Source organism: Cottoperca gobio, chromosome 22, assembly GCF_900634415.1.
Source record: "Cottoperca gobio chromosome 22, fCotGob3.1, whole genome shotgun sequence".
NCBI classification, from domain to species: Eukaryota; Metazoa; Chordata; class Actinopteri; order Perciformes; family Bovichtidae; genus Cottoperca; species Cottoperca gobio.
This window is the reverse complement of record NC_041376.1, coordinates 12,923,865-12,940,118: the sequence shown is the minus strand read 5'-3', so window position 1 is coordinate 12,940,118 and position 16,254 is coordinate 12,923,865. Positions and strand designations below refer to the sequence as shown.

The 16,254-nt window shown below is 39.1% G+C and overlaps 1 protein-coding gene across 1 annotated transcript; it reads right to left on the bottom strand.

The window, feature by feature from the left end:
• Nucleotides 1-7,326: 7,326 nt before the first annotated feature.
• Nucleotides 7,327-15,072, bottom strand: LOC115027722 (cytosolic 5'-nucleotidase 1A-like). The gene is made up of 6 exons (XM_029461199.1): nt 15,010-15,072; nt 14,091-14,246; nt 13,871-13,997; nt 9,659-9,781; nt 9,133-9,317; nt 7,327-8,426 (listed from the first exon to the last, which is right to left on the bottom strand). Exons 1-6 carry the CDS (start codon nt 15,070-15,072, stop codon nt 8,091-8,093), a joined length of 990 nt encoding a protein of 329 aa, XP_029317059.1. The 3' UTR covers nt 7,327-8,090.
• Between the last annotated feature and the right edge of the window lie 1,182 nt (nt 15,073-16,254).

Sequence of the window (16,254 nt, the reverse complement as noted above, 5' to 3'; positions counted from 1 at the left end):
TCGTCTGAAAATGTTTCCATTCTTCATAATGTCCACCAGAAAGGACTGCGTGATTAAATGACTGAAAGTGTTCACTGGTTTATTAACTTTTTTTTTTTTTAAGCTGAAGCAGCTTTCTTTTATATTTTCTGTCCACAGTTACTGTGGGATGTAAAACCAAAACACAAGGTGCTATTAAACTCACACAGATTATGGCTGTGTTTTATCACATTGGCTCGTATACACCAATCATTTCACAGCCAAGGACCATTCTGTAAACATCCTTAAGTACACAGATGATACAAGAATAACAGGCCTTGTATCCAAAAACAAGGAGCGCAGTTGTAGGAAGCAGGTAGCCCAAGCAGTCACCTGGTGCCACAACAACAACCTCCTGCTCAACACATAAAACCCAGGAACTGATCATTGATTTTTAGGCCCAGCGCTCCACCAGGATCTCCCATACATATCTCAGAATTACCTCTTACCGTGTGGACGGCCCGCCCGCGGGCCCACCAGGGGTTTTATTTTGCCATGTGTTGTGTACAGTCCACCATGCTGGATGTGGTACCCATGCCATACCTCATTAGAAAGCTTAGAATCTCGTCTATTTAGATTTTGAGATCACAATCACAACAGCAGGTGCAATCAGCTCCTCAAACTAGCAAGCAAACTCAAAATCAAGGCCAACTCACCTATGAAGCCTCATAATAATCCTGTAATCAGTAATAATTAGTGATGTGTCCTTCCGTGTCGAGGCTTCGAAGCGTGTGTCGAGTAATCGCGGAAGATTTTTGTGAAGCGCGTATCGATGCATGTGTTGATGACGTATGTGATGACGTTCGAAGCCTCGCGAACCTGCCGTACCACGTGACGGGTTTGGCGTGCGATTCGAAATATAAGGGGGAGCGAAGCGCAATTGAGCCCCCTCATAATCAACACTTTATATAACCGCACATTTGTGGGTTGTTGTCGTAGTATGCATTGTTGCTGTTGAGTTGTTGGTATTGCGTTTGTATTGGATCATTATGGAGCCAGCCAACTAGCAAAACAATTGTTATGCACGCCAGTATCATCTTCCCTGTGAGCAAGTAAAGATACCAAATCTAAATCTGTTGAAAATATAATATACATCCCACATATTAAGGACCAGCCCCGGTGGCGCAGTTTGTAGAGCAGGTGACCCACTTTCAAAAGCTTGCATCAGCGGCCCGGGGTGCAAATCTGACCAGTGGCCATTTGCTGCATGTCATTCCCCTTCATCCAATCTTAAACTATCATTTAAGGCGTAAAAAGCCCAAAAAATTTTCCCAGCACTCTCTTCTCAATAACACGTACACACAATCATCAATCTTTATTTTTAAATAGAAAATAATATTCATACATCTTAGATGTGTGCGTCAAAGAATTTTCAAGGCAAAGATACTTTAAATCCACTGCAGCCTTGCACTTCGAGTAATTAACCCATTTTCGAAACCATTGGCTGAAGTGGTTCAGTGCTTCACAAAAGCTTAATTTGCCCATCACTACTTGACACACCTAAGCCATGCCATTATAATCACTCTGCTGGTTTTACATTTAGTGTCCACTTAATAGCGCAGTAGAGCAAATGAAGCACCATGAAGCTTCGGCCCATGAGTGAACCAATTGGATGGAAAGCTTCAATGCTTCATGAAGCTTCATCTCGTCATCACTAGTAATAATGCAACAAAACACTCCTGTGTCATTGGAAAGGTCCAATAGATCGATTCCAGTAAAAATATATTCATCGTCAACATCTTCACATTGATAAAAGCCCATAAACAGCTGTTGCAATCTTTGAAATCAGCTGGTCAATGTGTGTGATTCCCGTTTATACTCATTAAAAACTTTATTTGTGCCTGCAGGGCTTTGATTCCAAAATGGAGACCGGAATCTAAGCATTCAATTGAAGTGCCAGCCCCTCTTCTTTTGTTTAGAGACTGAGCCAATATCAACCGAGTCTCCCGATGACTGGCGTATCGTGTAGCCAATGAAATTCAGAATTGAGAATTTTGATACCCACCTTCAATCTTGTTTTCTTTACAAATTTTCTTTTCTTTTCAAAATTGCATTTATTATATTCAAGTAAAAAAGAAATACAAAAATATTACAAAAAATGTGATTATCCTTCACTAACTCTGTGTCAATACTACGGACGGGGAATATGGCTGTATAATAGTTATTTATGAGCAATACAAATAATATTTTATGAATAAATATTATAATATCTCCAAATTGCACAGCTTGGAAACGCCTGGTGTTACTCTTAGAAAAACCTGTCTAATATGTTGTGTTTTTGTGGTTTTGTTCTGAAATTTGAACCTGAACTTGGTAATACTTGATGCTATGTTCTTATTGTGTTTGTACAGCTCTTACCTACCAGCTATAGTCATCTTCAGGCATCTGTTTCAATAAAAACAACAGAGAGAGTTTACTTTCTTCAAATTCAGTATATTCAGACCACTATCACTCAGTGCCAGAAGCACTTGGAGTGTTATCTTTTGAATGAGACCAAAACCATGCATATGGTGCAAATGGTTGAAGAGCAACTTTTAATTTACTTTGGGAATGTCGTTTTTAGGTATTTTCAGGGTAAATTCCTCCACACTGTAATTAACCAATGCGGACTCAGTTAAAATTCTGCCCATAAATATAAGCAATACATTTAATTAAATATTAAGTCAGACCCCATCCACAAAGAAGCCCAGCAGAGACTTCTCACTCAGATAACGTAGCAAACACTGAATCCTCCGACAGTTTCTTTCAGCCATCATTGAAAGTATCCTCACTACATTTGTAACAGTTTAGTACGGCAGCCTGGACACTCATGCAGAAACTCGCAGCGCATTGTCAACATGTCCCCAAAAATCCTTGGCTCTACACTGCCATGGGTTGAATCAATGTACAACGAACACATAATCAAAATGTTGTTAATAATAGGCCACTGCAGCCGTGTCTGTTATGATGCTCGTCTTTGGATAGGTTCACCTGCATTCTTGACAACTTGAACAGGAAATGAATTAGATGCTATGAAGCTGATACAGCTGGAGGGAACTTTATAGAGCGACACCTTGCATTTACACAATCACTTCATTGTTATATAATGATGTTAACTGGTGCAGCTTTAAGGTAACTAGCTTTTCAACTCAAGCTAAAAATAAATGCAATTAAGAAGTCGATCTAAACTGGTTTAGCAACGTAGGGACTGACGACTTATCACCTCAGAAATGTTAAATATGCAAAGTTTGTTTTCTGTTGTTGTTGATCAGATACTTTTAGGTTACAGTTTTTCTCAGTCGCTCAACTACATATAACAGAAACACTGTAAAGTATTTAACCCCATCATACAGGAAGTAAGTGAAGTTTCTTTCTAGAGCACTTTTAGACACAGTATAAGATGACCAAAGTGCTGCAGAAAACAAAGAGCACCAAAGTGTTGTATAAAAGAACATTAACATGTAGCACACGTTATCTTCTTACCCTTGTTGTATTGAACTAATGCATATGATTATTGTCTCTCCTAGAATTAATATATTAAAAAAAAGTTAACTTTACTTTAAGTAAAGGTGTTGCACATTTTACATTTTGGATTAATTGAATGACGTGAGGCAGGCTGACAGTCTCTACTAATGACTGTAATAAACTCATCTAATATACATACAGTATAATATTACAGGTCCTTTAGCAGACGCTCTTATCCAGAGCGACTTACATTGAACTAACTACAGTCTCCCTGGAGCAACTCAGGGTTAAGTACCTTGCTCAGGGGTACAATGGTGGCAGCCTGGTATTGAACTCCCGACATTCTAATGTTTTGTTTGGAAGGCGTACCACTAGATCACTACGCCATCACCACCCTATATAATATATAATATAACTCTTGTCATATTTGCTGTGAGTTGGACCAAATAATCAGGAGATGCCTGTCTGGCACTTTCTTATGTTGTAAAATGCAGACCCTAAACTGTTGTGACGCACTATGACCTCATAGTACCCCACCGAACTTACCCCACCGAGTGCTGTGTCAGCGTTGGAAACAAAAGCTTTAACACTCATACGCTGCCCAAACCTTTTGCTCTGCTGAACAAAAATCAGAGTCACAATAGTTTCTGTATCGACATTGAACATAACAAGTGCACAATAGATGTTTATGAACATAACTCACAGCGCTGCGGCAGGATAACCATATGTTAGAAAAGATGCAGATGGTCACACTTTATACAGATTCATGTTCCCCAGAAGATGTGTGGCTCCCTGATAGCGCCACCATGAGGTTGACATTTTAGTTTTTAGTGAAATGTCTCGATTACTGTTGGATGAATTGTGATGACTTTGGAGGTCCCCTAGCTTCTCATATATCCAAACTAATGACAATCCCAACAGCCTCAGCTGTACTTTGTTTTAGTGCTAATTAGATCATATTAGCATGCTAGGTGATTAAACATTATACCTGCTCAACTTCAGCATGTTAGCATTGTCATTGTGAGCATGTTAGCAGGCTGATGTTCAGCTCAAAGCACCACTGTGACTCTTAGTCTTGTCAAATTTACTCCAGTAAAATGTTTGAAATTGCGTCATTAAAATGGCAACAACTACCATGGTAACAACAACAACAACAATAACAACAACAACAACAATAATGACAAATTCCTCTATTTTGCATGCATTTTATTTTGGTTTGGAATTAAACAGCATAACAAAGATCAAAGTATTCCAAGAGCACAGAAGCTTCATCTTATTGAACAAAGATTCAGTTAAATGGTGGCAGAACAAAGATTCATCAGAGCTAATGAACATCGTGAAAATGACACCAGGCTGCATCTTCCACATTTATAAAACAAGCTTTTGGCTTATTGAAATAGTTAATGACAAGATGAAAATTGGCATTTTTAGACTTTTTATCTCGTTATAACAGTATACTTTCTTATAATTCATACTTTAATGAATGTTTGGGTTCCGGTTGTCTTACAAATTTCTGACAGCAGCCATGCTGCCGCTCCTCCAACACCACCTGCAAATGCGTTGGCGATCAATGTGAAACCTGCCATACCTGCAGAGAGATCACATTTCACTTAAGATTCCCAACATGTCATCAGTTACACTTGACTGTTCATAAACTTTTATTTCAGTCTAAAAGACTTCAGTATATCTGAAGGTGATTGAAAGTTGTTCTCTATTCTTTTCTCTCTTTTGATGCAAATCCTCCCACAAACTGAAACTTGAAGACACTCCCAATGTTTCCTCCATCCATGATTATCAGCACATATTATATTAAATTAATTCATGAATGTAATCATTGAAACTTTATTTATATATATATACTGTATATATACTGTATGCATATATATATACACACACGTCTGAGCCTCACTTTTAACTTTTACACCTAGGCTGCACCTCTTTACTATAAACAGTTTCACTTTTCCAGATATTTGTATGGCTGGAGACAGACGTTTATACAGATAAAAATATATAAATTCAGTTTACCCAATGACTGCAAGATTGCCACCAGACCTCCTGCTGGAACGCCTCCTCCATAAAGAATTGCAAAAAACGACATCAGTTTAGCAGCAATGGAGCCTGCTACTATTCCAACTGCGCCGAAACCTAAGAAGGTCAGAATAATAGGAGCCAGGACCGCACCCCCTGCAGTTCCTGGAAAAATGAAAGCAGAAGAAACATCGTCTCTAATGATGACAGTACAACTAGATTTTGATATTTAAAGGTTAACATGTTTAAAACGTGTTGCGCAATGTGTCTTAAATGCATATATAAAGAAGATTTGACCTGTTAAAGACACGCAAACAGAAAACAAAAAATCTTTATTCACACTGAGCTGCAACTTCCTTCTTGAAAGATATTGCTTTAAGCTGAGTGTGTGTCCTACACATGAAAACTAAATTATATTTGAATGTTATCAAATTTATTTTCAGTACAGAAAATCTGATTTGTAGTTGTCTTAAAAAGATAAATTATGTTCATTGACAGGTTTAATAAATGGGGGATTTATACATGTTTTAATTATTTATCTTTCCTGTTTTTGATTTTGTATTGGGTGTGTTTTGCTGTGCTTTTATCATTTAAAAGACATTTAAGCACGTTTGAGCTCTTGTGGTTTTAAAAAATAATGTTTTGATGATAATAAAACCCATTTCATAAAGCACCTAATTGTACTGTGCTCACTCTTTTTGGCATTTAAACAAACATCAAACCTAAGGGAGGACTAACATGTCAGTTTCTCTCTATCCACATTCTTAACTTTTACCTCAACACTGCTTATTCATTTTTAATACGTTTCCCAAATATGTGCATAAACTTATAACATTTATAAATAAAATATTCAGGTTACCCAATAACATCAAGATTGTAGCAAAAATGTCGTGTAGTAGTTCATCCATTGAGTCGTAACCCATGTCTTCCACAATCTCGGGAGTCATCATCGTGGTCGCTGCACCTCCTGGGAGAAAACATGGCAGAAGAAACTCTCCAATGATAAGAGTACACCTGAGGGACTTTGAGATTTAAAGGTTAACATGTTTAAAATGTGTGTGATTCCAATGGGTCTTACCGGTGGCATTAAAGAAGGCCTTACCTGTTGATTAAACACAAAAGGAAAACAAACATGTTATTCCCACTGAGATGCCAAAATATATTTCTGACTAATAAGAAGAAGCGGTTTCGTCAAAGAAAATTATACTTACAAAGTTGTTCCATCATTTGGGAGTGAGCGTCTGTGTCTGAGGTGAGACTTAACTGAGCTCAAAGGAAAGTGTTAATAACCTGCTTATGTTTGGGCGTGGGTACAAACATATTTTCCCTATGACTATCCCAACAACTACAAGAATAATTTTTGAGGAACTGAAACCTACGACCAACATTTTTACTTTCACTTGGATACTTGAAGTAAATGGGGACAAAGGGGGGATTAGATATAAGTGTAAGGACTTGTAATAGTGTGACAACAGACAGGTCACTATGGGGCATTCATTGAAATTGTGAGGAATACTGCATTTGTTAGAAATATCAATGTACAATATTACATTGATTGTTGCAAAAACATAAGTTAAACAAGAGACCATCTTAAGATATGATCCCAGCAGTCGTGATGTGTCCAGACATTCACGCAGAAAGACACACAACCTCACAAGATGTGATAATGACTGACTGCTCTTCATTTGATGTTGAGGATGTAGTCCGTAGGTTGGTGTCTGTCTCCCCCTGCTGTGAACAGGAAGAATTATTTAAGCCACCATCGTCTCGTCTTAGCTCTTGCTTTTTAGTTATACTTCTTAACCGAGTGAAAAGTTTAAACTTTCAGCTCTGCGATCCAATAAATAACCACTTTTTAGAGGCAGGAGAATAAAGGAAATAGTGCCTTTCTCTTTTTAAACCTTTTTACTGAAACAAACTTGATTGTATACCAGTCCACAGTACTCATTTGGCCCAGATTCCACATCTGAACAAGTTTCTTATTCAACACCAACTTGCTTCACACTCATACACAGAACAGTAGAGCAACAGTAACAATAACAACACACCTAAAAGACTAAATAATACAGACAGGCAACAAGAGACACAGAACCTTCGGCACTTTAGGGAAAATCAGCGGAAATAAAAATGATACACAATGCATGTCAATAAGTGCTGAATGTACAAATGTATCATTATTGTCTTGAACAAGAAATAATATAAAATAAATGAAAAGTAATCTATATTACAATTTCACCAACTTGCAATCTTAAAAGACATTGTTCAAACAACCACAAGTACAACATACATAAACCAACAACATGCAGCTTTGACAATAAAGGCACCAGTTTTAAAAACTCTCCAACACACAGACGAGCAGTAAAGTGATAAAACTGTATAAATCCAAATGAAGATGCTTAAAGTGACTGATTACTTGTCTCCAGTGCAGATGTGCAGCTTCTACTGAAGTTAGCACTTCCAGCTGCATTCTCCATGTTTATCAAAGATTATATGAAATCACTTCATGTTTCTAAACTAATATTGTTTAGAATTTTACATGTTTTATTTCTGATATTTGGTTCTGCTTGACTTCAGATATACTTTCTTTTGATGGGCTTTTTTTAATCTCTTTCTAAAGGGTTATAGGCCACATTGGGCACGTGGCACGCTACTGTCCCCATTTCCAGTGCCCCATTCACATGAGTCATCTGGTCATCAAAGAAAATGTGCGGCCTGATCTTCTCAAGCATGGGGCCCTTGGATGACCCTGAAAGAAAGAGGGACTCATCGATCTCCAGACCCCATGAGCGCAGAGTATTTAGGGCTCTGTAACCAGCACTGCCTGCGTCGCGAGCAGTCACCAAATAGGTCCGGATGGGGCAGTCCATGCGCTGGCCTTTGCCATAAAACTTCTTCTGCAGCTTTCCTAAAGCCTCCAGGAAACCTTTCAATGGTCCCTGCACAAAGAAGAAGGAATACACTTAGTCCACAGTCTCTATTTGGCAGTGTCTACATTTATCTGAGGCTCATTACACATACAAATCTACTTAAAGTAGAATCTGGCCTGAAAGCCAAAGTTCGTAACTTTCTATATGCAGAGTTTACCAGCTGCTTTTTAATAACTTACTTTCATAGTAGTAGCTATCATTCCTATTGGTATGATAACTTTGTCATTACCAAGTTCAAACAAACAAGTCAGATGGGAACAAGAAGTGAGCGGTCAGGCAGGTTTTAACACAAACCCCGACATTAGCCACATTTGGTCAAATGATCAACCAAGTTTACAGACCAAACTCTGTGTTCGTCTTTGACCTCCTGGACTTAATGTAGTTGCACTCATGCTCAATTACAGACTGTTGCCGACTTTTTAGGTGTGCTCACTTTCAGTTTAACCTCCAATTGAATTTCTTGTGATAATCTGTCTTGGTAGCAGCCTGTGTGATAGTCTGACCACTTGATTCTGGTTCTTTCAGGTTGTTGTTTTTGTAGACATGTCACCATGTTTCCAACCTCAGAAATGTCTTCTGTCTGTACAATTGTATCACAAGTGATAGAAATGATCGTCAAAAGCATCAAAATAAGACCTAAGTTATAGTAAACCAGCATTTCATTGAATGTACTACATACTGATACTGATAATAGTCTCTATTGAGTATACTGTACATGGCCCATAGGCTCCTTCTCGTGCGCCTTCTCGTGCTCAAAGAACTTGTCCAGTCCATGGGCCTTGTAAATGCGCTCAGACTCATCAGAGAAGAGCACAGCGTCACCATCGAAGGCGACACGCAGCTGGGTCTCCGACACTTCAGTCATCTTCTCTGGGGTGAACATGGTGGCTGCTGCTATACCTGAGAGTGTTGATGAGGAACAGGTGTGTATGAATACATCTTAGCGTGTAGCGGAGACACTACCTTTTGCTTCTGTAGTCTAGTATTACAGCTTCCTATGAAGCCCACGCATTATAACAGACTTATAAATAAATAAAGCATTTGTCAGTGAGTGACCAGCAATTATGAAGTATATGATGTTTGACCTAATTAATAAAAATTGTGTTTGTTATAAAGCTTTATGAATATTTACGAGTGCTCATAACTATGACTATACAGTGTTATAAGCAGATTATAATGCTTTATGAGTCTGTTTATAATGCATTCAGGACAGTGCTACACAGCTTCTCAGTAATGTGTACCTTCTTCCAGAGCTTCTCGAACCTTGACTGGATCAGCAGACAGGTACAGGTTAGTGTGGCAGGCCTTCAAGTAGCCTATGGGACTGTTTCCCTCGGTCGTACAGAAGCGCTTGATGAACAACTCTGCAGAGAGGAGGAATCAAAAGATATGGGAACAGCTGATGTGCATTTAATTGAAGATATGCAAGAATCAAACAAATCGTGGGCATAACTTCCTATTTTTACATTCATAGCTGATCACTGTCATCAAATACTGATCGCAGGTGGCGTGTGGCTTTAGGAGACAGAGCCGAGGAAATGAAGAGAAGACTCGGAGTGACATGAAAGGGCCTGAGACTTTTCCGCTTGGCTTAAACCATGTATGTCAGCGCTGTGCTTTGGCAGCCCTGTAAGGAGCCAGGATGTGCGATGACACATACAGTAGTTATTGATCCTGAAAGCAAGAAACCCACTCAGCAGGACAATATTTGAAGCTATATCAAGAATGAAAAAAACAAGCTGTACCAATATCTTTTCTCACGTCAGATTTATGTTGTAATAAACATATATTCCAGTAAGAACAACTGACGCTGAATCAAGTTTTCTTTTATTATTTCTGTGGTAAAAATATTTCTGTGGTAAAATGTATCCCTTTTTTTTTAGCTTTTTCCAAAGCTTTCGAAAGTATCCTGCTGCCTACCTTTAGTGAGCAGAACCAGCTCAGGCGTCAACACCTGATCTAAGAATGGAACTTTGGTCATGTGATAACAGGTGGACGTTGAAAAGGGTAGATTGTAACCCGATGTTATTAGCCTCATTAATCTTTGTTCAGCGGATATGATAGATTATTGGAAAGTGAGAAACCCATGACTCTTTATTAATAAGAAGCCACGTTAAACAAATTCCACATTGGCACCCCCAAGTGGTATAATCATAAAATACAGCAAATGAGAACGTACTAATTTAAAAGATAATTCACATAGAAATTCTACACATTGTGGTTAAAGAAGAATCTGAAAGTGTCAGTCTGCTTCTCTCTATACCTGCCGCGCCTCTGTAGTTTTCCACCAACCACGCCTCCACTCCACCTCATCAGCTCACCTGGGCTCCAGCTGCATCTCATGTTCAATTAAGCCAGTACTTAAGCCTCACCTGCTCTTCCACTCTTTACCAGATTGTACTTGGACTAATGCAAGACTTTCCAGCACGCTGGTCCGGACTGATTTCCTGTTGCATATACTGCCTGACCGTTTACCCATCTTCTGCCTATACCTTATTGGTTAGTCTATTTGGATTTTTGTACAGACTTGTGCTGATTATCTGTCCTGTCGAATTGTACAATTTAACGTTGTTACCAACTGTTCCTGGTTTCCCGTGTGCTGCATTTGGTTCCAAGCACTCCCTGTGACAAGGATAAACACCAGCCTTAAGTTTGTTTTGGTTCATGTTAGTAACTCACACTGATGAGTCTTTGGCCGACGTATGAGCGACACCTTTCATTTTACACTTGATCCATTGTTATATAATGTTAACTGGTGCAGCTTTAAGATAACAAGCTTTTCAACTGGAGTTAAAAATAAATGCACTTAAGAAGTCATTTCATCTTTTGAAGGACTTGTCGGAACTAAACTGGTAAGCTGTTTAAAGAAGTTTTACCGTTAATTAACACCTCGTTATTAAATATGATCAACCTGTCTCTATTATCTGGCTACGTACCACAATCCTTTAATGTAGCTGTAATAAAAGCACTTCTTAAAAAGCCTAGTCTTGATCCAGAGGTTTTAGCCAACTATAGGCCGATATCTAACCTTCCCTTTCTCGCTAAAATCCTTGAGAAAGCAGTCGCAAAACAGTTGTGATTTTTTTACATAATAAGTTTATTTGAGGTTTTTCAATCTGGATTTAGAGTTCATCATAGCACAGAGACGGCACTGGTGAAAGTTACCAATGACCTTCTATTGGCGTCAGACAAAGGACTCGTCTCTGTTCTTGTCTTGTTAGACCTCAGAGCTGCTTTCGACACTGTTGATCATGACATTCTACTACAGAGACTGGAACATTGTGTTGGCATAAAAGGAACCGCACTAAGCTGGTTCAAGTCCTATTTATCTGAGCGATCTCAATTTGTACTTGTTAACGATAAATCCTCCATGACAGCCAAAGTCAGTCTTGGAGTTCCGCAGGGTTCTGTACTTGGACCGATTCTATTCACCTTATATATGCTTCCTTTGGGCAATATTATAAGGAACCACTCTATAAACTTTCATTGTTGTGCGGATGATACCCAATTATATCAATCTATCAATTAAACCAGATGAAACCAATCAATTGGCTAAACTTCAAGCATGCCTTAAGGACATAAAAACTTGGATGTCTAGCAACTTTTTGATTTTAAACACAGACAAAACTGAAGTTATTATACTTGGCCCTAAACGCCTCTGAAACGCATTTTCTAATGACATAGAAGCTCTGGATGGCATTAACTTGGCCTCCAGCACCACTGTAAACTCTTGGCGTCATCTTTGATCAAGATCTGTCGTTTAACTCCCACATAAAACAAATCTCAAGGACTGCCTTCTTTCATCTACGTAAGATTGCAAAAATAAGACACATCCTGTCTCAAAATGATGCAGAAAAACTAGTCCATGCATTTGTTACTTCAAGGCTGGATTACTGCAACTCATTGTTATCAGGTTGTCCCAAAAAGTCGCTTAAGACTCTTCAGTTGATCCAAAATGCAGCGGCACGTGTATTGACAAGAACAAGGAAACGGGATCATATTACTCCTGTATTAGCTGCTCTGCACTGGCTCCCGGTAAAATACAGAATAGAATTCAAAATCCTTCTCCTGACTTACAAATCAATTAAAGGTCAGGCTCCAGCATATCTTAAAGATCTCATAGTACCTTATAAACCAACTAGAGCATTACGCTCCCAGACTGCAGGGTTACTTGTGGTTCCTAGAGTCTCTAAGAGTACAATGGGAGCCAGAGCCTTCAGCTATCAAGCTCCTCTCCAGTGGAACCAGCTTCCAGTTTGTGTTCGGGAGGCAGACACACTCTCCACATTTAGGAGTAGGCTAAAGACTTTCCTTTTTGATAAAGCTTATAGTTAGGGCTGGCTCAGGTTTGCCCTGGATCAGCCCCTAGTTATGCTGCTATAGACTTAGACTGCCGGGGGACACCTCCCTGCTCTCTTCCTTCTCTTCCTCTCTCCTCCCCTCCCTCTCTTCTTCTCCCTCTCTATCTGTATGCATTTATGTAAATGTATGTTACTAACTCACCATCTGGGGTATCATCCCCGGAGTGTCTGTCTCTCATGTGGCAGGTTGCCACTGATAAAGTTTACGTCAGGATCATGAATCGTGACAGCGCCTGCTGACCTGGTCCTGCTGGACACCGGGAAGCCTTATTGACATTTTCCTGGATTCATCCATACTTTCTATTTTTTTTTTCCAACACAACATAATTTCTGTCAAATGTTGTATTTGTACTATGTTGTTTATCCTGTACACACGACATCTATTGCACGTCTGTCCGTCCTGGGAGAGGGATCCCTCCTCAGTTGCTCTCCCTGAGGTTTCTTCCATTTTTGCCCCTTTAATTTTGGGAAGTTTTTCATTGTGCGATGCGAGGGTCTAAGGACAGAGGATGTCGTAACCTGTACAGTCTGTAAAGCACACTGAGACAAATGTATAATTTGTGATATTGGGCTATACAAATAAATTTGATTTGATTTGATTTAGCAACGTAGGGACTGATGACTCTTCACCTCAGAAATGTTAAATATAAGTTTGATTTCTGTTGTTGATCAGATACTTTTAGGTTACAGTTTCTCAATCGCTCAACTACATCTAACAGAAACACTGTAAGCATACAGTACAGTATAATATCTCCTATAACTTGTCATATTTGCTGTGAGATGGATAAAATAAATCTGCTGTGATGTGGAACATTTATCAGGAGATGTCTGTCTGGCACTTTCTTTTGTAATAAAATGCAGACTCTAAACTGTTGTGACGCACTATGATCTCATAGTATTTTTGTCATTTCCAGTACCAGTGAGTGTGGATTTACCCCACCGAGTGCTGTGTCAGCGTTGGAAAAAAAAAAAAGGACAAGATCAGTCACAATACTTTCTGTATCGACATTGAACATAAGTGCACATTAGATTGTTATGACCATAACTAAACCCCCGCCGCACAAGTTTTTATGGTTCATGTTAGTAACTCACGGTGATGCTTGATGGTATTGATGAGTCTTGTCTTTTCGCTGTGGTTGTTGGTCATGAGCACAACATCAAAGAGCTCCTCGCTCTCAGGGTAAAGCTCCCTCAGTCGAGTGTTCACCGCCTCCAGAGCCTGGCAACACAAACACAGATTAGGAATTTACAAAAAAAGACGTTACTATATCACTGCAGTGGGTAAGATAGTGTGCAAGTGTGTTTCTCTGACCTTGACAAAGGAGAAGGCGGGACCGGGACTGAAAGGCTGTGTTTCATGGTCCTCCTGATACTTGATGTAGTCTTCCAGGCTCTGCTGCTCGTAGATCTGCTGCTCCTTCTCCATGTTGAAGAGGACTCTTGCCGACACACAGATGGTGACTGCATTCTGTGTGTAAAAAAAACAACAACAAAAAACACTCATTTACATGTTTGGCTTGTTTACAAACCCAGTTGCCTTATTTTAATAATAATAATAATAAGCTTTATTTGTATAGCACCTTTTCATACAAGAATTGCAGCCCAAAGTGCTTCACAGCAAAACCATAAAGATTAGACAGAATAAGAGCATTTACAGTACAATAATCAGTGTTGACGTAAATGAGTGAAGTAGCATTGGAGATCATGCCTAGTTTCCGTATCTGTGCCGTACTTAACGACCCTCCTGCCGGGAAACCACATTCATCACAGCATTCTTGTAAATGTTTTACACTATCAGAGCCATATTTTGAAAGTATGAGATTAACAATGGGCCCCTGTTTCAACTGGTTTACTCCCTTTGCTACCCATTCTTGGAAGTCTTCCCATTTCATAAACCAACCCCAGATTGTTAAGTTTTATGAAATCTATCAGTTAAAGCCAGTTTTTCTCCAATAATCTTACACATTTATCGGAGAAACTTCCTCTTTTTCCCGAGGTAACGTTCTATTTGATCTCAGGCTTTTCAAGAATACACACTCTGAAATGTATCGACGTTACCTTTACACATTCAATGTTAAACCAGTTATAGCAATAACAAACAGTACAGAAAGAAATCATTTAAATTAGTTTAAGGTGTCATAGAGTAGCAGCATTAACATTTTGTATATAATATCCCCATTAAAAGGCTAAAGTGTTTCTCCGGATGCTACATAAGGAAGGCTGATACTTACGGGTTGAAGGTTGCTGATGCTGGTCAATTCTTGTCCACGGACGGTCTGATTGTTGAGACTCATCTTATCTCTTCGGCTCACCACAGGTAACCAGGAACAGTTGGTAACGACGTTTAATTATACAACTCGGCAGATACAGGGCAGGACAGATAATTGCACAAGTCCGTACAAAAATCTAAACGGACTAACCAGTTAGGGGTAGGCAGAAGATGGGTGACGTCAGGCAGAGGATCAGGATACAGATGAGACCATCAGGTTTTGTTATGTCAGAGGCAGGCAGGCATGGGAAATCAGTCCGGATCAGCTCCGCCCTGTCACAAGAGCATTCACTCTTTTTGGCATTTAAACAAACATCAAACCTAAGGGAGGACTAACATGTCACTTTCTATCTAGCCACATTATGAACTTTTACCTCAACACTGCTTATTCATTTTTAATATGTTTCCAGGATATGTGCATAAGCTTATAAAAGATATCAATAAAATATTTAGGTTATGCAATGACATCAAGATTGCAGCATAAATGCTTCCATTGAGTCGAAACCCATGTCTTTCACCATATCAGGAGACAGGATCGTGGTCGCTGCACCTCCTGGGAAAGAACATGACAGAAGAAACTCTCCAAGGATAAGAGTGCACCTGAGGGCGTGGATAGAAACATATTTTCCTTATCACTATAGTGTACAACAACTAGAATAATCATTTCTGAGGAACTGAAGCCTACGACCAACATTTTCACTTTCACTTGGATACTTGAAGTAAATGGGGTCAATCAGGGCAATCAGATATAAGTGTAAGGACTTGTAATAGTGTGACGAGACAGGTCACTATGGGGCATTCGTTGAAATTGTGAGGAATACTGCATTTGTTAGAAATATCAATTTGCAATATTACATTGATTGTTGCAAAAAAACAATTATTTAAGCCACCATCGTCTCGTCTTGCTTTTTAATTATAATTCTTAACCGAGTGAGAAGTTGAAACTTTCACCGCTGCGATCCAATAAATAACCACTTTTTAGAGGCAGGAGAATAAAGGAAATAGTGCCTTTCTCTTTTTAAACCTTTTTACTGAAACAAACTTGATTGTATACCAGTCCACAGTACTCATTTGGCCCAGATTCCACATCTGAACAAGTTTCTTATTCAACACCAACTTGCTTCACACTCATACACAGAACAGTAGAGCAACCGTAGCAATAACAACACACCTAAAAGACTAAATAATACAGACAGGCAACACAAGA